This window comes from Lissotriton vulgaris, chromosome 8, assembly GCF_964263255.1.
Source record: "Lissotriton vulgaris chromosome 8, aLisVul1.2, whole genome shotgun sequence".
Lineage (NCBI taxonomy): Eukaryota > Metazoa > Chordata > Amphibia > Caudata > Salamandridae > Lissotriton > Lissotriton vulgaris.
This window is the reverse complement of record NC_141696.1, coordinates 332613996-332638107: the sequence shown is the minus strand read 5'-3', so window position 1 is coordinate 332638107 and position 24112 is coordinate 332613996. Positions and strand designations below refer to the sequence as shown.

The window sequence follows — 24112 nt, the reverse complement described above, 5'->3', positions numbered from 1 at the left end:
CCCTGAGCACTTCAACATAAAGATTAACCCCTTCACTGCTGGCCCGTTTCCGCCCCTGTGCTGTAAACAAATGAACAGGGGCGGGCCATGACGAACCCCAGCCGTCATCAGCACACAAGCACCGTAGTGCATGACGGCTGGGGTTCGTCATCAGCATGCAAGGGGTTAAAATGAATGTATATACAAATCCCACTAAACAATATCAATTTAAGTGCCAACAATACAAATATATTTACTACAGTGTCCAAATATTGTAGATTCGAATGTGAGATCCAAAGGTAGTCCTCTTCAAGTCCAGAGGAATCTTCACTTCTCAGAATAGGCAATTGTACAGTTCCAAGATTGAATAGTTGTCATCAAAGAATGAACGCAGCCATTATACAGTTCCAAAGTTTTAGTTGTTGTCATCACAAAAAGCAGCCAATGCAGCCAACACGTGTTTCGTCATGCAAAATTCAAAGGCATCTTGACTTCCCCAGGGCTCATGCATTTATTCATTCATGGATACATAACTCATAATTTGAATTTAAAATGAACCAAAATTTCAAAATCAAATATCACTGTACGTCCTAATGGCTGTAATGTCCCTGCAAGTCTGCTTTAGTGCTTGAGGATCCAAAAATATCAATTTCTCAAAGAAATATACTTCGATACAGAGGTCTTATAACGTTCTAAAGTCCATTCTGTAATCTTCCAAAATGTAATATCAAGGATTGTAGTCCTCGTTGTCGTAATCACAAAATCAAAATAGCAGGAAATCCACGAGTACGTGTTTCGGCTCTGTGCGCTCTCTCCTCGAGTTCAAGGCAAGTAACTTGTTTTCTTATTTCCCACTAGTCTTGACTCTGGGTCTTTTCTCTGTCTCGCTGTTGGTAAACGGCCCCCAGGGGTGGTTCACACCAGTAAAGAATGGGCCCTCGATTTGGAGCCTCAGGCACTCGCCCCTAGTTTGGCTACTGGTTAGCCTCCCTCACCACTGACATTTTTAGTGGGTAATTCTCACCTATACGTGGTCATAACATATAATTGAAACAGTCCATTCTTACTTCCTTTTTTGCAGAGTAAAATTGAGGCAATAAATTTCACCTTGATGAGTTCCTGAAGTGCATGACATTCTGAATACAAATGAGACATGACTAGACTGTTTACCTGGGAAGGATCAACCAACCATTCCTAAACAGTTCTACTTGTAGCCAGTAGCCAATCGAGGTTTCATCCTGTGAATGTGCTTCATTTACACTAACACCCTCTCATCTAGTTATTTAATTAGCATATAATATCGTCAATGAACAAACTTTAAACAACCTCAGTTTTGAATGCCCCATTGTCGTAGTTCCCACAAAGTGGTTAAGTGAGAAAACCGTGATTAGATTCAAGGTATTCTCGATCTGTTATGGACACCTATAATGGAGCACAGCTACTCAATTTTTTTTGTGAGTGAGTAAAATCACCTCATTTGTTGAAAGTCCTAGTGCATAATTGATAATATTTGTATCTGTTCTCCCTTGTTTTTATGAAAAGAATGATCTCAATGGGTTCTGCTCATTTCACTTGAGGTTTTGAAGAGGTAAACTATCAGGATTATGAGCTGTTTTGGGTCACACTATACTTGTTTGAAAACATATATGCTTTTTAACACAATAGAAAAGCCTTATGGTGAATGTACACCTCCAAAGTTCTTAAATCGTGTGCAAATCATGTCCTTAATAGTAAGGTGAATATTTTACTAGACAATCATTGATCCTTCTTGGAGAACATATGATACTCCTTCACTCTACACAGAAATTGCAGTATATCCCTTTCCTTCTCATGTGGCCTGTTTTTAGCCTGTAATGTGCAACCGCACAGAAATATTTGGATGAAATTGTTAGATGTGGACACTAGAGACTTTCTATCTCAATTTCCTTCCTCCACACATTGAGTAAATCTAGGCAGATCATTTTAATGCCCTTCTTAAGCCAAATCCCTGTTTTCTGCCATTAATGAGAATGTCTATTAGCATGTTAACCATCATGTTAAACGCAATACAGGAAAAATTAGTGTTCAAAATCAAAAATAAAAAGAAACAGAGGCATAAAGTTAGCATATTGTGACTTCTTGGGATAGACTAGGACATGGAACATTAGTCAAGAGAAGCTATCTCAATTCTGGCGGAACGACGAAACAAGAGCGTGCTCCAGGCCCAAATAGATGACTTCGCAACCACAGACCAACCTGTGATCATGAATCAGTAGTACTCCCTATTGGACTTTGTAAGTGTTCATCGTCGAACAACTTAACCATTGACTTAAGTTAACGTTTTCTGGTAAGTGCTAAGTGTAAGGCTCTTCAAAATAGGGTTAGAGTTCCTAACAAAAAGATGTTGCACCAACATGCTCTAGCAAACTGCAGCCTCATTTCCAGCTGTTCAAATGTGAAGAATAATTGGGGCGTTCTCGTTTTTTACTTGAAAACAAGCAAACCCCATGGTCTAAACTGACTGTATCACCAAATGCCTTTTCTGACGTTTTTTGACTAATTATGCTAAAATGTCACAGTGTTCTCAAAACTTTCTTGAGGCAAACCATGACAGTTCTGTGACAATTAACAAGTCCCCTTTCAAGTTGAGGCTACTTGTTGAAATTGGGGAAGGTTGACTCTCCACTACTTTTGAAGAGCACAGCTATTGCTCATGCACACCAAGAAAATCTGATTTTCATTAAATGTTTGACTCCTATTCGCCCCTCTTTTTAGCCCACCCTATTTCCCCAGTCTTTCTCAAATTGGTGAGTATCTGTACTTCTCTTTTTGGTCTGATTTGACAGTTTATCTGCCATCGGACCTTATATTATCAGAAGAAAAATGCCTTCAAAGAAGCATTAGTGAAAATGGGGCTTTGGCTCCACCCACATGGTTATCAACTTGAGTACAGCATTTGATTGGGCATACGAGTGCTTTCACTAAAAAAGAGTGCTTATATTGCACTTTATGGCTTGTGGGAGAATGTATGCTCATACAACAAGCCTGAGTTGATAATGGTGGCAAATCAATGGCCAAAGCTATAGGACTGATTTGTTACTATAAAGGCAGTGGCCCTGACATGTTTATTGTGAAAAGCTTTTGTTAAAGCCAGTTATGTTAATGCACTGGATTAAAACCTGAACACAGACATTTTGATTCATGAAACCTCACAGATTACCGTAGTAGGCAAAACTCTTGGTACTGGTTTACCCCTTTGACAAACTCTGAGGGTAGAAGATTTTCTCTATGCTAATCTTTTTAGGTCTTTTTAGGAGGGATTGTATCCTCTATTTTTAAATATAGTTTTGAACACATTTGCTAATTTATGACTGCATGCTTTGTAGGAAAACTTATGCTCAATACAGTAGGAGTCAGCTGGTGATAGTGATAAGTCAGTTATAAACTGTTATGTCAGATTTCATTGGTGTTATCTGTTTATTATGGAAAGTTAGAACAACCACGGATGGGGGCAAGGCATCCAATGCGTTGGACTCAGATGCCAACTGTGTTTCTACTCTGTACCCTGCCTCAGATGCTGAGCAGCCGCAAATCCCACCTCGCACCGCTGATGACCTTGGATGATGGTGTCTTGTGGACAGTGAATATTTCGCATTTGGTAACTATATGGGGTGGCCTTGAAGGATGAGCAGTCTGTTTGTTTATTGTTTGATGAGATTTTACTGTTTAGAAAGGCACAGTCCCTTTGGACAACTGATTGGTGTCCCACGAAGCTCGGCCCTTCTCTCTTTCCCAAAAATACTGCAAGATATTTAGGCATTTTGATAGACAATAAACTATCGATGAAAGAGCAGGTGATAGCTACTTGCCGCACGTGCTTTGGGGTAATGCGCCTCATTAAGAAGGTATTCCAGTGACTTCTGGTGTCCCTACAGAATACCCTAGTCCAGGCACTTATAATCAGTCCCCTGGATTATGGAAATGCGCTACTCGCAGCATCCAAATAATCCCTTCTATCGAAATTACAGGTGGTACATAATACTGCTGCCTGACTGGCTAATAAACAGCCACCAGGCACACCGTCAGTCCCCCTGCTCAGAACCCTTCATTGGCTACCCAAAAAAAAGGGAACTCTTTAAACTGCTCTGTCTGACCTTTAAAGCTAGGTCAGGCAAAGTACCAAGATTTCTGCGGGATAAACTCGTCCCCTATCTTCCAGTAAGATACCTCAGATCAAGTAACCAGCTTCTCCTTCACCCACGACGTATTCAAACTCTAAAATACGGCGGTCAATCCTTTTTGTATGTTGCTCCCCCATCATTGGAATAAACTCCCCCTTCATATAAGGGCATGCACCGAGTTTTCAGACTTTAAAAGACATCTTAAGACCTGGCTTTTTTAGTGGCTAATTTCTAGCTGATTTGCTATCCAAGCACGGAGATGCCTCTTCGAGGTCGAGTCGTTGCGCTATATCAAGTTATTGTAAGATAACATTGTTTGATCTTTAGGCTATATCCCACAAAGATGGGGTGGCATGTTGAGGCCTGGTGCTACTTTTTCTCTGAGGCAGCCATCACCCCACAGGGGTTCACTGTGTGACACGTACACGGTTCTTTGTTTTGGGTTTTTGGTGTTTGAATAGTGGGACTGTTGCCTGTCTGTCCTAGGGAGGGAGAGAGGGGGGCAGAAGGAATTTAATGCTTGTGTCTGAGGAGTCTTCTGTGTTAATGATGGGGTGATTGTGGGGGGGGGGGGGGCCTTCCTAGAGGTGCACAACCTGTGCTTATATTTTTCAAATCATGTATACAACAGGGGAAACCCATTTAACCCATGGGCATCTGGGTAAATAACAACATATCAAAAAAGAGTGACGCCTACGGAATCATTATAATTCTATCTTGTTTTCAGAACAGATACCTTTAATTATCTGCTCCTGATCAATTTAATATATATTAATTAAATAGATCAGACTCCTCTTTTAGTTCTCCAATAATTAAGCTATTCAAACGAATGCTATAAGCTTATTTGGTTTAACTGTTTCTTTTAATAAACCATTTTTGCACTGATTAATTATATTTCTCTTATTACATAAAAATATACACAATGTATACATATATATACACACAACTCGTACATATATATGTACACAATATACAAACCAACTTATATATATATACAAACCAACACACATTTCCTTGAACCATTTTTTTCAGTTCTGTTGGCCAACTTAATATCAAAAAAGGATGTTTGTCCACTTGATTGTACAAAAAACATTACTTGTTTCCAGGTCACCAATATAGCGTAGGAGTTTCTGAGGTATAATTCTTTTAAGCTTCTAGCACCCCTTACAGTTTATTTCCTAGTATCAAATAGTTTTTTTAAATGTGGTGCCTTCAAAATCAATGTGTCGACGCGTTTCTCTCACTCCGGATTGAGAGAGCGACCAGAGAGGACTCCCTAATCGAGTTGGGATCTGTTTTGAGGAATACCGGCAGACAGAACAGGAAGTGGTGAAGATGTCACACTCCTACCTTCATTAACGGAGGGTAGACTTGGTTTGCCCTTTAAGTCCTGATGATGCCTGAAATGAGGAAAAGCGTGGCTTATTGTGAACAACAAATGCTAAAGCCAATAGGCTTTTTTAGGGTGCTCTGTTATTTTACCGTGCTAAAGCTAGTAGACAGGTATTTTCTTACATGTATTCTCACCATTTATCAAAGCAGACAAGGGTTTTGGTGTTTGGTAGCCACTTTGACAAACACTGGGTGTAGAAGTTTGCACTGTTAGAATCCTTTGTATACTGTATTGCAACTATAATTTTGGGGCATTTTTATACTTTTATGACTGTATACTTTATTGATGCCTTGAGGGAAGGATTATGCTCAGTATAGCAGGCTTGTGTTGGTTAAGGTTTGAAGCTAGTTTTAAGGTCCATAGAAACAACTGGATCACAAGGGAACAGTGATGTCAGAATTCAAAGGTCGGATCTGTATATTATGAAAAGTTAAGCAAAGGCTGTACGGCTATCTCATGCATTGTTAAAAGCATATGTTACAGCCTACACGTTTGTAATGGTAGATTGTTAGTGCATCATGTTAAAGCCTGTAGACAGATATTTTGTAACAACGAGTCTTACTGTTTACCTTAGTAGTGAAGTATTTTGGTGCTGCACCCCCTTTGACAAACCCTGGGGTTGGAAGATTTGCACTGTAATAATCTTTGCTGGACCCTGTGAGGAGTGCCTGACAGGTTTAGTTGTTCGCAAGACCCTTAAAACAAATACATTCCTTAACTATATATACATACAGGGCCAATAGATCAGCTTCATTCTGCCGCTGATCATTTAGAGTGTCATTCACATTCCGGTTGTGCCTATTCCAGCAAAAAGCACGGGCCAGTGGGTATAGCCCACTTCAGCTATTGGCTCTATTGCTCAGTAAGTGACAACATTTTCCCTTATCACAAGTCCACATCCATCTGCAAATCAGCACACTTCAGGGCCATCCTTTAGTTTTCCACTTTCTCCTTATATAGGTTCTCTTTTATTTCTTTCATCCTTTTTTATTTGGTGTATTTTAGAGTGTCCTGCAGCCCCCAACCCCGACAGTGTTACCAGGCTGCTTGCTGCACATTTCATCTGCGCACTGCTTCCCATGTTGCTATTTTCTCTAAACCGACAGGCCAATTTGAAATTGTCAGTCAAAAACGCACAGAGGCAGTAAGGGAAAACAATTACAACCGCACTTGCTTATATTTCACTCCTAATTAGTTTGTGCCACAGTCTGTCTCGTGCCCTCCTTTGTAAATCCACTGCCCCGGAACTTAAGTATAAGAATATTCATAAAGATTGCACAAAAAGGCACGAAGAAAAGGCATACAATATCCACAACAAGAAAACACAAATTAATGTGAGAAGCTTGACTTCTTGAGAAAATCTTCTTTTATTCTTTGTTGATACAGCCAACGCGTTTCACCCCAAGGGGCTTCCTCCGGTAAGTAATGTGACTATTGCAAGATGGGTGGAAGTGACTATGAAAAGGCAAGTGTTGGCATGTCCATGTTTACTGCTCACAGTGCAAGAGATGCGATGGCTAGTAAGGTATGCATGATGGGAGTAGAATAGAATAGATCTTGAAGGCTGCAGATTGGTCTGCAGCTGAGACATTCAGGAAGTTCTATGTTAGAAAAGTTGATCATGTTGCAAAATGTCTTTTGAGAAGCTTTGAACATGCATAATGAAAGCCTCCTGTCTTGCCATAAAAAGACAATTCTTATAGGTTTACATATAGGATTACTGAATAAAAAATCGAGATTGTATTAAAGGCAGAGAGGCTAGCATTATCCCAGATAATCCTGGGGAATTAGGAAGGAATGCTTCAATTTTGTATTAAGATTGTATTTAAATTATATGTTTATATTAAAGATTGTTTATTTCAAGATGTTCATTTTTAGTTGTTTGATTATTTTACAGATATGTAGAAGTATTACAGTGGAAACGAGTCTTAATATGAGTTGAACATTACTTTTATTTGTGATGTTTTAAGTTCCATTCTGGGAGCTTTTAAGTTTTGTGTTGCTGCTCAGAAGGAGTTAGTAAAAGATTATGGATAATACTAGCCTCCTTGTCTTTAATAAAATCTTGATTCTTTATTCAGTAAACCCATAAGAATCGTCATTGGTGACAGAGTTAAATAATGTTGACCTGAACATCTGAACTCACCCTAACTAAACACTGACTTTCGTTTGTAAACCAGATCTGTTATAACTGTCAGTGCTCGTTCTCATTTAAAGCCATGATTAGAGCAGAAGAGAGCACAGACAGGCACTAAATGGGAAGGGCTAAGGAAGAGGCATGTGTAGATAAAGGAGTAATAGGAGTATATGAGTGCTTATCGTGATAAAGGAGACACTAATAAAGCTGATGAAGGGGAGAGAAGAATAATAACAAAAAAGAAAAGAGAATACAATTGCATTCAAAGTGTGGGGCTTACTTCTGTTTTAAGAAAAAAAACATTCACACCAAATGTAGATTCCATCCCATTGGTTTAACTCAGTAACCATTTATATCTGACCAGATGTTTTTCACTCTGATAAAATTTAACTAATTTTATAAAAATCGAATCTTTTAGCTAGCCACCTCAAATGGTTGAAGTTTTACTGCAAACCTTAATTTCTGGATGCCAGATCCGTTCTTAAATGCACAGTTAGGTCAAACTAGTCACTTCAACTTGTTCATTAGAAAATAGGTTTTGGCATACATAGACTTGCTATTCATAATTCCACATCTGCTTACTTTGATGATATAGTGCTAGTTGATTGTGGATACAGTATTTTTTTTTTTTTTTTGAAAACCTTTATTGTGCACTTTCAAAGAACAAATACGGGCCTACAACCATCCGGCCGGCCTCGACACTTCTTAAGCTTAGCAGCAAAATGTACGTCAACTCGATAGCACGTCAGTACACAAAAGCATACAATTAGTTACACCCTGGATTCCACGTGCCCCGAGTGTCAGGAGAAGTTAAGGTTAATTTTCAAATGATATTTTATATAAGGAGATACAGAAACAGGAAGGATCAGTGCGCAAAACATCCATCTAAGTACGAAGCGGGCAGTGTCTTTTAACGAAGTCCAGCGAGCAATAAACATAGCCAAAATGGCGGCACAAAGATAGAACAACAGGATGACGACAAACAATAAGTGGCGCGTGCCAGCCTCTACCCATCGAACTCCAAACCACCCCACTGACCCAAAAGGAAGCAAAAGAAGGAAAAAAGGAAACAAAAATAAGGAAAAATAAGGCCCATAGAAACCAAAAGCGAAACAACGAAGACCCCCCACCCTACACGCATGCAGAGGCTATGGCCTACCCCCCCCCTAGCAGTGTGTCTGTCGCCCCAAAAAGAGAACCCGAAATGTAGAAGCAAGTAAAGAGAGAAGGAGGAAGAGTTCCGTAAGGAAAAGAAAAAGAAGGAGTATAAATCACATAAGACCGGGGGAGGGCCGTAAGAACATGTCCAAAACCACCAAAGTACGTTATTCCGGCCACCCTTACCCCAACCCCACTACCAATACAGTACCAACGTATGAAATCCACCGGCAGTCCATCAGTGTCCCAGCAGTACGAGGAAGACAGTTCCGAAGGGAGAGGGGACACCCTCAACCTTGCCCCTTACGGTAAGATGAAGCGACGCAGTCCAACTGGATCGAAAACGACACGGATGAAATAAGTGGATGAGGGGACCTCGTCAGGATGGGAGAATGGTCACAAAAGTTCATCCAGGCCGCTGCCGAGAAAACGTCAATGATGCAAGAAGAGGCATCGCAGGGCAATGGTCCACCAAGTGCAGCCAGTCCAAACAATCGCAACCGCTCCAAGAGAGGGGAGTGCATTCCGCTAGCAGTCGTTGAGGGATCTTCAAAAAATGGCGCCCGATGCTGTCTCCCGGGCCATAAAACAGTCCCAACCACTCCGGATCTCCCCAAGGATGCTCCCGCCAGTTCGCCCTGCAGGATTGGAGCCCCACGCCGCCTCCACTTCTACGGCGACCGGGGCGGAGGAGCCACGAGGATGTATCACCGGGTGTGGCGTAGTGGCCAGCTCCTGCGGACTTTCACGGACAGGTAGGGGGGTCGCGGACAGAATCGCGTCCATCCGATCCCCCAATTCCCCAGCAGCGGTACGCAGGTCAGCCCTCAAGGTGTACAGGGCGCCCAGGATGTCGCATAGCCGCAATGGCTCCGTGGGGAGAGAGGGCGCAGCATTGTCCTTCAATTGGGGCAGATGTGCACGGAGCCGCTCTGTTGATCGGTAGCCTGCATTTGCAGCATTCCCTAAATCTTCCTGCTGGTTCATAGCATGACGAGCCCGGACGGGGGGCGCAGGGGCAGCAGTCTCCATCAGCCTCGCTGCGACGCTATCTCGGGCACAGTCCTGGGTATTCACCATTGGAGGGTGAAGGCAGGCAAGAAGATGGCGCCCGTCCCGACACTCAGGGAAACAAAGTAGCGGCGGAGCCGGCTCGGGTCCGAAGGGATGCAACAGTGTAGCTCCTGCAGCTACGGCGCTCAGGTCAGAAGGAGCTGCAGGCAGGACTCCTGGATCGAAATTCAGCAGCGGCGACACGACAGCCAGTCCCGTCCTGCATTCACTGGCAAACGTCGTTCCACACGGGCCGGGCTCACACCGAGGACAAAGACCCAGAGCCAGCCTCGCGGCGTCCGGAGAAGGCGAGGGCGTCGCGGCGCTTCCACTGCCGGGAACAGGCATCAAAACACAGCGGTAGGATCAGGCTCTCCTCCCGGTTCCGCCAGCGCCATGCAGACCGAGGATTGTGAACAGGATATCGCGGAAACCGGGAAACTGGCGAGAAGGTAAGCGGAGCCGAGGAGTCAGGCGGCCATCATGGTTACGAGCCAGGCTCCTCCCCCTTTGTTGATTGATATTTCCACCTTGATATAGCGTCCCACCACCATCTTTGTCAGTTGTTTTCTAAATATACCCGGCACTTACCTGTTGTACCTGATTTAGATCTGGAGCAGGCTTTTTAATCTTAACAGTTAAACATAGAATTGAAGTGGAGGTCTGTGGGGCATATGTGGTCAAGACCTTTGTAAAAAGATACTCAAGTGCTGTTAATTAGCTGGTACATCATTTAACATTTTAGATTCACATTTACAGCTTTCAGCAGACATCTTTACCTCACCCAGTTTTTCCAGGTTCTAGAACACCAGACCAAGTTTTACTTGCCAGTAATTCCACCTGGTAAAACCGCATTTGGCTTTTGCTGCAACAGCAGCCAAAAGTTGTCACTGAGAAACCTTTTCTTTTCTTATCATTTTGTTTATTGATTTAAAGGAAAACATGGTGAGAAGACATAACAAAATTAAACTGGCATCACATATAGCTTAGCATCATACCCAATCAAAGCAATCAGCAATTTAAATACATACATGTGTCCTCGCCTAGGTCCTTGCTGACGAGGGGTAATTTAGCCAAATACCCCATATTTTCATATGTTTTTGGGGACAGCTCTCGGATCTGTAAATGTATAACTCCACCCTGGCACACCAGTGCATTCTATGTGCCCATTCCTGTATAGGGGGAGCTCTAGCAGAGTGCCAGTGACTGGCTATATCATGTCTTAACGACTAGACCTCCAGTTGCTGCCAGGGTTCTGGTAGCCTGTGGGCCACCACATTCTTCCATTAGTCCCAGAAGAGCCATTCTGGGAACAGCTACAACCGCTCTGCCACCACCTCCTTGAGAATTGAGTGGATTCAGGACAAGTATCCCTGAATAGTCGTACATATCCACACTGTATGATAAAGGTTACCCAACTTAGTTCCACATCTAAGACAATTAAGGTTTAAGGTTTGTTTATTGTACAGTTAATAAAAACTCACAATTATAAAACGTACAAATTTTAAAAAAAGTCGGTGTCTTCATTAAAACTAATTAAGTGCAATAGTTCAGATGTAAAAAGTCTCAGCTATTGTTGAATATGAGTCTGTGGAGTATCCGTGTCTTTACTGCTTCCACTTCGATGACCGTGGTAGCCAGGGGTGTTTGTTTTGTTGTTATTTGGCTTCTGCTAGAGAAGACCCTCTGGTTTTTTCGTTTAGTCTTTTGGCCACTATCTCAAAGTATTTTGTTATTCTGCAGTTTAGCTGAGTTTCATCAGGGTTAAAACAGAGCATCACGGCCTGCCTGCAGCTCGTTATGCCTTTCTGGTTCCATAATGTTTGTAACAGTGAGCGCCTTATGTCCAGGAGTTTTGTGCAAATGCAGATTATATGTATAAGGTCCTCTTTCGCAGAAAGACAGAGACGGCATTGATTTGCGGGGTTTTCCCTTGCCCATGGTGCCAGGTGCGGAGCTATAGGAATTCTGCCCATGCGCATGGTAAGAAACTTCTTTTTTGTCTTTTGTGTGAGGCCCATCATCTAAGACAATTAGGATCAAGTCCCTGCTTCTTGAGCTAGGACTAGATGGGCTGAAGTGTGCTCTATATAGATATTTCAGCTGGATGTGAGGCAGTCTCATAGAAATCGCTTGTATCCATGGAGCCATTCTTGCCTTAAACCAATCCGCATCATCTATAAAACCAACATCTTGCACTCACCTGTCTCTCAACGCCACCAAAGGTAGGGTATTAGCTACCAATATCTGGAGATGCCCTTGCTCTTTATAGCTGACAGTAGTTCAAGTTCAAGTCAGCTTTATTTGACAATTGTCATAAAAGCAAGCTCAATATATAAAAGTACATGTATAAACCTTTAGGATTAAAACCATTATAAAATCAGAATATAAATTTCATGAATAAATAGTTAAAATTATTACAAAAACAATACAAATGCGCAAAATATTTCTCTGAACAGAGGTGCTTAGCCTACGACTTTAAATAATGTGTTATTCTTTCAAAAGTCGGGCTCTAATCGTCCATGCCCAACCTAAGAATTTAGCGACAGCTATATACACAGACATATTAAGACTGGTCCGGATGAGTCTAACTGCAAACATTCCTTTCCTTGTTCCCAATGACCTACACATCGGTTTTAGCCACTTTCTTCTCGGCGCTGCTTACATTGGGCACTCAAACAGAAGATGGCCGATGGTTTCAGTAACGTCTGGGCAAGTGGACAAGCCACCTTGCCCCCACTGGACCATCTATTTGAGAATGCCCTTATAGGCAGGCTTCCCACTCTTAACTGAAAGTAAAGCTTGTGGTCAAGGGGCTTCATAATGACATCCCAGAAATCCTCAAGTTTGGGGCAATCTTTGATTTCTAAGAATAGACCTGCAAGAGATTGTGAAGGAGTAGTACTAAAAAATCATTGTAGCCACCAAGTTCCAGTACAAAGTCTTTAGTGTCTTCTTCGGTGGGAACTTGGCGTGCAATGGGTCCTTCCACAATTCACCTAGTCCTAGCTCAATCAAAAGATTTTGAATGTGACCCAGCCATTTAACTTTCCGGGAACCATCACTATTGATCACATCCAACAGCCCTCTGGTGTATGTTTCCAGTTCCGGTGTAGTCCAGATTCGCCGCCAATATAATATTGGGCGCAGAGCTATTGGTGATATACCCAGGTCATAAAACAGAGGATTCAATGGGGTGCTTTGTGGTAACCTTATTAGTTTTCTAAGAAATGAGTTTTCTGAGACAGTCATCCCCTTTAGCCTTTCATTTCCCCACATTTCCACACCATACAGAGTAGTACTAACTACCTTGCCATTGTAAACCGCTAACACCGGACTTATCGGTTTAGTCAAAGACCTAGAATGCTCTGATATCAAGGCTCCTGAAAGTTGTCGGCGCTTCAGGGTGGCCAAATCAATCTGCTGCCTCCAGGACAAGTCCTGTTGAATGCAGATACCCAGATAGCTAAATGCCTGTACCTTCTCAAGTGGGCCACTACTCATATGGACAGTACCCCTGTTGGCTTTAGGTGCATTAAAAGACATGTACTTAGATTTAGGAACATTAACTTCCAAACCACGGGTGACACAGAAGTCCTCAAAAATTGTCAGAGCCTTCTGTAGCCCGCTCGGGGTTTTAGAAAATCGTCTGCAAACATTAATATAGGGATTTTGCCTCCAGAAAGAATAGGAGCATCAACATTAGAATCAATTAAAATTTTTGCAACATCATTTATATATAAGGAAAATAATGTTGGTGCCAGGACACATCCTTGGCGGACACCTGTTTCTACCGGGAACTGTGGTGTAACATTACCAGGACTACCCCATCTAATCTGGGCGAAATTCTCCTGATGGAGCTTGCTTATTAGAGACAAAAGTTCCCCTGGCATTCCCATTTCATTAAGTACTTTCCATAACGTGTGGCGAGGGACCAAATCGAATGCTGCCCTTAAATCTATAAAGGCGGCATAGAGGATGCCTTTTCCAATTAGGACGGTCTTCCAGTATAGCATAGTAAAATGCATAACTTGATCGACCGTGCTAACGCAAGTTCGAAAGCCAGCCTGCAAGTGGGACAAAATGCTGTGCTCCCTTTCCCAGTCCTGAACCTTATTTAAAATAAGCCTACCAATGATCTTCTGGGTAGTGTCGATCAAACTAATTGGTCGATAATTTCCAGGCTGGGATTTGTCCCCCTTCTTGTAGACTGGAATTATTTCGGCCCCCTTCCATGAGAAAGGGACCGATGCTCCCCTTGTCACTGCATTTGCCAGTAGTAGTATATATGGTCCCCAAGAATCCCTGTCTTGTAGGAATAGATCAGCTGGAATGCCGTCAATTCCTGGCGCTCTACCAGGAAAAACGTTATCCAGTGCCAGCTGAACATCCCCCAAGGTAAATGGATCCTCCAAAAAAGGTGTAAAAGACACCTTAGCAGAGGAATCTTGCCCTGCTGCCATCGCAAACTGAGGTTTAAAATGGGATACCCATTTATCCTGCGGAACCCAGTTCTGTGGTTTGTCAGAATTACTATCCATACCCTTCCTATAGATGTTCCAGAACTTTCGTGGGTCTTTATGTTGTCCTGCTTCCTGCAGGTCTGCCCACCTCTGCTCATCCCACAAACGCTTGGATTTGAAAATGACCGATTTATACGCTGCCCTAGCTAGACGGACATTTATACTCGAGCCATTTTTAAGGGCTCTACCTAACTCCAGGCTAGCCTGCCTACAATCTGCTGAATACCAGCGTGGAGAAAGTTGTTTACAAGAACCACTTTTTTGGGGCGGCTTGACAAACACTGTTCGTAGGTCCTTAAAAAAATGTCTCATGTGTCCTGGTTACACTATCGTTTCCATTAATTGAGTGCTCCTCACTCACTGCCCCCTTCAAATCATTTGTTGCCTGAATAAGCTTACAAGCTATAAATTCTACGTTCTCCTGATTGACTGCGACTTTAGTCCAGCGGACGTGACGCATATCATTGGTGATAACGACGTCCACTGAAGTGGCGGCATCAGACGCCCCTTTTACAACAGCTGATGATTCCCAATAAGATATTTTAACCGTTAGGGGATTATGATCACTCTCTACTCTGTCTATAATTTGCATATCCTGCAAATACCTCCACAGACTCAGACTGACAAGAATGTAGTCTATTCTACTCTGCCGGGGGCCAGTCTTGTATGTATTAGCTCCCCTTTTATCACTCGGTGTTCTACCGTTGGCAGATCTGATTCCTTTGTTTAGGCAGAGAGAGTTAAGTTGAATAGTAATTTGGGTCCATCTTTTGATGGGTGCTAAATCCAGTTTAGGGACCCCCCATGCCCTATCTTCTTCATCTAAAAGGTCCCAATTGTCATTCAGGAGAGGTTCAAAAGTTACATTAAAATCTCCCCCTATAATAATATTACTAGGGTGGGGAGGATTACTTATTAGATGTTCCTCCAGAAGTGTTAGAATTTCCGAGTTCTTTCCCCCGGTACTTCTGGCATATACATTCTATATGTAAATAGGGTCTCGCTTCGCAAACTCCAGCAAGAGGGCCTGGAGATCCCTGTGGTTAGTAGGTATTACCTTGACCGTTACAGCGAGGTCTTGTTTAATCCAGATCGCCAGGCCGCCTGACGGGCGTCCTTTCACTTTCTTTTCCGCTAGGATTCCATAATTTAAATACCCTGGGAAATGCAACTGCTCCAGAGCCCAGGTTTCCTGGAATAGACATATTTCATGCCGGCTAATAAAAGAAGCCCACTCTGGGGAGTCCATTTTCGTTCTCAGTCCGGCAATGTTCCAGGAAAGAAGTGACCCAGTGGGAACAGGGGGATTTATAAGTTTATTGATATCCTGGGTGGTGTCTGATACTTTGTTGTGTACAGTTAGCAACCCTAAGGGCGGGGGTTCTATGGTAGAAAAAGTGGGGTTCATAACAGTTAATGCATAGTTTGGAACCTCATCACTACTTGTCTCCCTTAATGATGCTTCTCCATTCTGGATCTGGAGTCAATCGTTACTGTCCAAACCAGAACTGGGTGTATCTATACTCCTCTCTGTCAGTTCTCTTGCCAGTATCCTTCTCTGATAGGGTTGTGATCTTATTTGTATCCGGGAATTGTCTGGGGAACAGGTTCTGTATTCCAGGGCTATCAAGCCCTCTGCTATCTTTGGGTTTTTTAGGACTACCTCAATACAATCATAGGTGTCACCAGGAGATGTTATTCTGGTGGTTTTTAGGATGTCCTCTCTGATAACAGACCTACACCCCCTGATATACCTAACCCAATGGATTGTCTTATTAGTTAAGGAATCCGGAGTCTCATGGTCTCGTCCCATGGGTATTTTAGGAACGTTCACCATATAAACCGCCTGTGTGTGATTACTGTGATCATTTCGGTGGAGACTAAATGGTTTAAGCGATCTCGATCTTAGCTCTTGCTGCCAACTTTCCTTTTTGTTCTCACCCTTTCTATCCACTTGTATGACATTATGTTTTGTGGGCACGCTTTTGGGCGAGTTTGTCAAACTATTCCCCTTTGCATGAGGATTGCCTATCGGTTGGGTATTCCCCCTTTCTTTCCTTGCCAACGAGCTGGATACAGGTGGAGTAGCTGGCGAGGGAGCAGGTAGAACACAGATCTTTCCTCCAGCCATGCTGTTATTCGTTGGGCCTGTCGTTCGAGCTTTTATAGGGTTAGGTGTACCTTGTCCAGAAGAATATTTTTGGGCATTAACTGTAACAGTCAGGAGATCGACTTTAACTTGCAGCGTCTCCACCATACCACACAGTTGTTTGATAATTACCCAAAGGGAACTGGTTGTATGCTCGGGGGACACCGGTACATCGATATGCCCAGACACAGATATAGAATTTTCAAGAATGGTGGGCGACAACGGGACTCCTACTGAGTCCTCACTCCCTATCTGTGACAAAACAGAGAACCTGTTGGAACTAAATAAGGGTTCTAAGTCCACAATACTAGCATCAGATTCTACAGGTTGGTTCGATTGTTCAACACGTGACTCATTCTCAGCGTTAGATACAATGTTAACCCCTGCCCCCATTGCAGATTTACCCAGAAACATATCCGGAATTTTCACTGCACCCTTTTCCTGCCTATTGAGCAGATCAGACCCTGTTTTTGTAGACCCCTCGTCAGGTTTCTCAACAATTTTGGGTGCTTGGGTCAGTATGTCCCCACAGTCTTGTATCAAATCGTCTATTCGATCCATGACACAGTTGGCTCCTGCGTTGGTCATTCGCTTGGGTTTGATTTGACTTTTTTTGGCTTTTTTCCCACCCTTTGGCACCCCGCCTACTGACTCACCAGAGTCTTCTGTCAGTTTCCGTTTCCCCATGACTCCGAATCACTAAACCACACTGATAGATACAATCAAATCAAACAGTACCTTAGTTGTAAATCCAAGGGGCTTGGGCCAGCCCTGTCCCTGCCTGTCCCGGACTGTCACAGACTGTCCGCCCTTAGTCCGGGCTTCGTCCGGCGTTGGCCCCGCGCTGCGTCCCGCGCTGCGTCCCGCGCTGCGTCAAGCTGGCGTTGTTTTGATGGGCGGATGGGCGTGCCTTCGCGCTCTGCTGTTCTAGCACGGGTTCCTGGGCAGTGGAGTCCCGTGCGTAGTTGTGGCGGGTGTTGTGTGGCTCCTCCTGGAGGGGGAACTGCTGGCTCCTCGTTGTCGCACTACCGGCGATGCGGGACCCGCACCAGCGGGTCCGGCAAGCTGTTTTGTGGGCGGATGGGCGTGCCACACCACACACCACACCACACCAAATAGGAGAAAGGTTGGATTTGGCTCCCTTCGCAGACATATCCAAGCAGGGAGAAACTGATAAGATCCCATGCTTTAAAACTAGCCATCTTTGCCATATGTTCTCACCATGAGGTAGAGACTATGGGGGCTCGCTAATCTAAATCAGGAGATCGTCAGCATATAATGGAAGCCTGTCCTCTTTCAAAGATAGCTGTAAGAACCGATGCAATTGTGCATAACGCAGATCTACTGCTCTAGGTGTTCTATTGTTAAAGCAAAAGCAAGAGGTGACTCGGAGCACCCCTGTCTGGTGACCCTCTTTATATGAAAAGTTTCGGCCAATGTGCCATTAATCCTTTTATCCCAGGGTTCTGTGTACAGTTGTTAAACGTATCAGACGAAAACGGGACCAAAATTCATCTTCTCCAAAAGGCACGAAAAAAACATTTCTTGAAATCTATAAAAACTAGAGCTCGCTTTTTCCTGCCATTAAGTGACCTGGCTGGAGTGGTAATAAGTTGCCTCAGGCAGTGTCTCATGCTGTGCCACCCACATCCATGGATATGGATCCATGATGAGTTAAAATCACCCATGAGGATTATTATACCCACTGGGAAGGTCAGTATATATTTCATAAGTGCATCTAGACTATCTCTGGCTAAGGCTGGTGGAGCGTATATAGAAGCTAGTGCCTATTGTGGTCTCCGACCATGCTATTCACTAATGTAAATCTGCTCATATCATTGTAGGTCACTTTCGAGGCCTTCATCCGGAATTGCTTGTGTAGTAGTAGCAATGCCATGCTCTGGGAAGTTGTTGTATACCCAGAGTGATAGACCCTAGTATAGATGCCTTAAGCCAGGAGGGGGCATCTAGTACACAGCAGATGGATCTCCTGCAAGAATACCACCCATGGTGCAAATCTGCTGATGTATTAAAAGATCGCACCCGTTTAACTTTGTTGACATTCTAAGATAGGAGGCTAAAAGTCATAAGTAGTCATCCTGGGAGGCTAGGCTTGTTTGATCCGCTAAAGAACCAGTAATGTGATGCCTAAAACAGTGAGTGAACAAAGACTAAACAAACCTACCAAAACTAAAACCCAAACACCCCCCACACAAGACTTCCTAAACTGAAGAATCTGTCATCCTTACCCAACGTTTAAACCGTATGGTGGTAGGAGATGGTCCCAACAGGAGTTTCGACCCCGATTGCATTCAGATGATAATTATCAACTCTTAGTTGTGATTAAATAATTCATTTGATGCCAGTGCCTTTCCATCTGCCCAAGACTCCAGGCTATCAGCCCTGTGGCCCCAGAGATAGCCAGCACCAAGGTGTATTCAAAATGGCACAATGGAACCAAAAAACTGGTATAGGTCCGTGTCCAGTGTTTTTCGAGTGTTCTCTGGCCTGGAAGAGTGTGGCCTTGATGATCTGACACTGCCATCCTTGTCATCCCTTCCATTCTGGTTTGGTGGACTGTCCACCTTTGGGTTCTCCACCTTGTTGATTCTGGGTCCCCGTCTCCATAAGCCCTGATGTGTCCAATTTCGGGGGGTCCAGGTGCTGCCCTGCTGGACAGGAGACTAGGCCTGCGCTAGACTGCCGATGCCTGGTCGCCATGCCTACAGCAAGTTCCAGACTTCTTGAGGTGTTTTGAAGGAATGTGATGCATTTGCATGCAAGACAATTTCACAGGGAAAAGGAGAATGAATCTAAGCTACATCGTTTTTAGCTTTTGCTTATTTGCTGCAAAAGATCTCAGCACTTGTTGCACCTGCAATGTATAGCCCGGGTATATGCTAACATCGGCCCCCTCCAGAGTGCGTTCCGGCTAAGTCAGACACTGGCAGAAGATGGCCTCTATGACACTGTAATCATGGAAATAGGTAATTAGGGCACCTGGTGCCACACCGGACCTCAGAGACCAATGGCTCAATTTTAAAGCAGGACAGCAGTGAATCCACGACCTAGAAGCTGAGCAAGGCAGCCAGGAAAGTTTTGGGATCTGCTCCTTCATACTTTTAGGGGATCCCCATGATCCGGAGATTGCTCCGTCTTGACCTTCCTTCAGCATCCTCAGCCCTCCATTCCAGATGGCCCACCACCCCCTTCAGATGGGCAGCTTTTGCGGTCAGTGTGTGCATAGTGTATTCCGCACTTAAAATTCTAGTTTCAGTCTCTGTAACTGTGTCTGCTATTTTCCTGAATTCTTGGCACAGGCGCCCCACCTCAGCACCTACACTTCCGATCTGAATCCCCAACATTTTTTGGTGTTGCAGAAGGCTTGGAGTATTTGTATCGAGGATATTTGATCCTGGGGGGATGGGCTGTCTGCTCACATTGCCCATCAGCCTGCTGGGGGCCAGTTGTTGTCCTGGCATATTAGCAATTTTATTCTGTTGCGGGCCGCCACTGCCTGCAATTTCTCCATGCTTATGGATAAGTGCCCCGGGGGCCCTTAGTGTCCGTGCAGCTGTATCGATGGGAGGTATGGGTGTGAGATCAGTTTTATAGTTCACATCTTGGCACAAGGAGTCTCCTAAACATATGCTCCTAGATCACAGCATACTCTCGGGACATCTGTAAGAAAAGGACCCCAATGTGTGGATGTGTTAGGTGATGTATCGGGGTCCAAGTCCTGTGACAGAGTATATCACACAGCCATCCCTTAGGACCCGCAGATAGCAAAGCTGCACCTCCGGGGCAATAGTTGTTTTGTATAGCTTGTGGTTTCCTGGGGTACGGCCACGTGTATTAGCAGGAAGAACCTTTGGCTAATACAAGACCCCAGGGGGCTCTTGTGCTACCCCCACATGGAAGATGGCTAGGGGCTCGAAACAGCTCTCCCCTGAAGAATATTGGGCCATCGATAGTGCGATCGGACTATGGGCCCCAAGAGCTGCGGATCTGGATGCCCGAGCCCTCCGTCAACTCAGAGCTCAACAGGGCCTACACAGCCAAAGCAGCAACCAGAAGTTTAAGGGCTTCAGTCCCAGTGTTGAGTATATGAAGGAGAGCCACCGGCCTCCCTCAGGAGATTGGCTGCTGGACCTCATCATAACCTCATCTCCTCTACTCCACTGGCTGCTCAGGCCATCAAGCCTGCCCACAGTTTCAGTGCCTCCACGGCTCACTCTTTGACGGGGCTCAGAGTGGAGCAGCCGAAAGGCATGGCAGTCTTCTGCTCTCACTGGAACTCGCCGCAACTCAGAGGCTGCAAGTCGGTCATTGCTCTATGGTCAGAGCGCTGTCTCACCCATCACACAGACGGCTCAGCCGCTCAGAGCTTCCTCCAGTGCTGCGGACCAGGAAGGCAACTACAGTCAGCTGAAAGTCTTCAGCAGTGTCCTCAGGCCAACTTAACCTCGTGTGTATGCCAGATCAACATATTGAACAGGGGGGCTCAGTGGAGCTCCTCTAAAGTGCATCTGCCATGTTGCGCGCTTGGCCACGCCCCATTCAAGATACGTTTTCCTTTGGCAAAGTGGGAGTATGCAATGCTCTCCCCCTGTCAAAACTACTTTCCTTTGTCTCCTCTTCCCTTCCTGACCCACCTCTTTCATTTATCCTCTCCCACAAGAAAGCCATTGCTACGATTTGCAACTTGCATACAGCAGTTGGCAAATGGGAGCATTTAGCCTTTCTGACTAAAGACTACCACGCGGAATTTCATAACCTAATTCTCTGTCTGCATAGTTTTCCCAAACCCAAGGGGTCTAACTCAGAATAGGCAAAATTCCATGCAGAGATACTGGCCAGTAACAGTGAATCCAGCCGCTGGTAATCTCCGCATGGAATTCCGCCTAATTTGTAATCAGGGCCTTCGAAATAAGTATACTAGTTTGTGAACTAATATTATTGAAAGTAACATTAGCTGTATTGCGCAGTGTAGCCATAAGTGAGTACTGTTAGTAAATTGAATCTTTATGATTTTCCAAAAGATGGAAGCACGCAAAAGAGAAGAAGATGAGCAAAAAAGAAAAGAGAATGAAACGGCATTCAGAGCTTGGCTTCACAAGAAAAAAGATCAGCTTTTAGAAGAGAAAAGAATACAGGAGGCTAAAGAGATGGAAGAGATGAATAACAGGGTGAGTGAGATCAATTTTATTTCTGATATTTCAGTTGACTTTTCAAGGGGCATTGGAAAGCTTACCAATAGTATTGTTTGCATGATTGCTTCATAATTAAATTGTCGAAGTTCATTCACAAAATATCTGTAGGTGCTACTGATAGGTAACATCTTTTTAATGTTGCCGAACTCCGTGGTACTCATTTTATCAACCTCAAAAGGCATTAAAGACCGAAGGGACCTTTTCGGATCTGGACTGATGACCGATAAACATATTCCTACATTGGGTGTATTATTTTGCTGAGCCACTAAACACAACTAAATGATTCCTTCTTAAACTCATCAGTGATAAGGTACATAGCTCTTCTTGATGCTGCCCAAAACTGCATTTGTTATTTATTGGAAGCATCAGAAGCAGCTTTTATTGTCTTCTTCACTCCCTACTGTATGAGGGATCGACACGGTGCTAATCACATCACAAATGAAAGTCCACAACTTAAGAACTAGAGATCACTCCACTTCAATGGCATGATGTAATTTTGTAGATTAACACCCAATCCCCAGTTGCACTGCACCTCAATGTAAAGCTATACATACACAGTAATATCATTTATCCGTCCAGAAGGCAATTTCACATCCAAAATGCGGCATAAGAGTGTGTTGGGGAGGCTACCATACCTCAGATTTTCAACAGCATGTTGGGTGAAGGGAGTTGGCCTGAGCTCTGCTCAGTTTACTTCAGAAAAATCGGAAATCTTCAGCTACTTCAAGCGTCACCAGAATTATTCTGTTGGAAGACAATGTCTAACATTAATTGACTACAATCGTACTGAACAGCAAGTTAGAAACATTTTTAAAAAGGCCTCTTCAGGCCTTGTAGTAAATGAGACTACATTCAGAAGACAATGGCTCCTTTGGCCTGTCCTACAGGTCAGTGGATCTTCATGCCAAGAATCAGGAAGAAGATGAGAAATTTATGAAAGACAAATATTTTCCTCCTCAGGCCAACACCTGAGAAACATGCAAAGTTTGACCCAGTGAATAGCTTACAGAATATGAGCTTGTTGGGCAAGAAGTACAGTACCACAAGGAGATCAGGCAAGTCCAAATGCCTTTGATTAAAGACCTAAGGTTTATGTTGGTTCATTATTACAAAATGTTTCCACGACCTTCAAAGACCAGATCACCAAAACAACCACAGTTACCTGTTGCATGGCCTCCTCCTACTTCTACTTCTCACTCTATTCCTTATTTTCCAAGCTCAAGATCACAACCATCACAAACTCCTCAATCAAAGACAACACTCCCACTAGCCGGCAAAGATACCCATTCTGATGATGAAAGGGAAGAGGGTGAGGTACATGATGATCAGGACATAGGTTCAGAATTGGACAATTACATAGCACTGGTCTGCCCACCAGATGTTCGCATGCAGCTGATTCACCACCACATGATATTGGTGGCTTTTACACACTTTTGGAAAGCGCATCCAAGAGGTTTGACTTGCAGATCACACTCAGACAATCCGCTTCTGTTCTGTATGATTTTAAGGGCCTTTGCAAAGGTCTGTCAAAGCTATCTGGATAGTTGACTTCATCTGGAATGATGGTTTTAAAGTAATGAAAACTCCTGCTACAGATTCAGCTGCTATATCTCATTGGGATAAGGAATATACAGTTCCTAATGATTCACTTGCCTGTCTGATTGGTCCTCCTAGTGCTGACGCCGTCGTGATGCAGGCTGCCCAGCGTAAATCAAGGAAACTTTTCATGCAATGCTACAATCCACCAAAAAGTTAAGGAAGGCATTTAGAGAAAATAGGGTAGAGATTCTCTGCCATGTTGGCACTCAATGTGAGAGCAATCAAATCCTTGGGGATCCTCGGTTGTAATAATAGGCAGATGTGGTCGGACATCACTACTTTTTTTATTGACCACATGCCAGGAGACAAAAAGACTGAAGGTAAGAAAATTCTTCAAGAAGGGGAGCGTGGATCATCAGAGATGATTGTGAAATTGATACAACATCCACTGGATTTCAGGAACTGGCAGGTGCAACTGTTATCCGGTGGCAAGATTAGTTGAAATCAATGTTTTTCAGACCTGAGGTCCAAAGTAAGATTTTAGACATGCCCCATGATGGATAGGCACTCTTAGGTAAGCATGTAGACGATGCCCTCCAGTCGATTAAGACTGACACTGTAAGATATCTGCATTTTCCAGCAGTCACCAGCCCTATCAAGGAGCTAGAAGCAAAGGGCAATTAACATGTATAGGCACCACCCCAGCGCGCTGACCTCAGTTCCTTCTTCTCCTCACCATCGGTGCAGATTTGAACAGGCCACTCTTGAGTGCTTTAAAGACAGTAGAGCCACCAGTAGGTCTTTGATG

The 24112-nt window shown here is 43.8% G+C and overlaps 1 protein-coding gene across 2 annotated transcripts in view; it reads left to right on the top strand.

Annotated features, from left to right (window-relative positions):
- CCDC181 (coiled-coil domain containing 181) overlaps positions 1-24112 on the top strand; it is a 307289-nt gene that overhangs the window by 198580 nt on the left and 84597 nt on the right. The window contains exons 4-5 of one of the 2 annotated variants that reach the window (XM_086934090.1): positions 3533-3616; positions 21595-21741. In XM_086934090.1, coding sequence (XP_086790216.1) covers positions 3533-3616; positions 21595-21741 — 231 coding nt within the window. The remainder of the gene's footprint in view (positions 1-3532; positions 3617-21594; positions 21742-24112) is intronic. The other variant, XM_086934091.1, reaches the window with a different exon arrangement.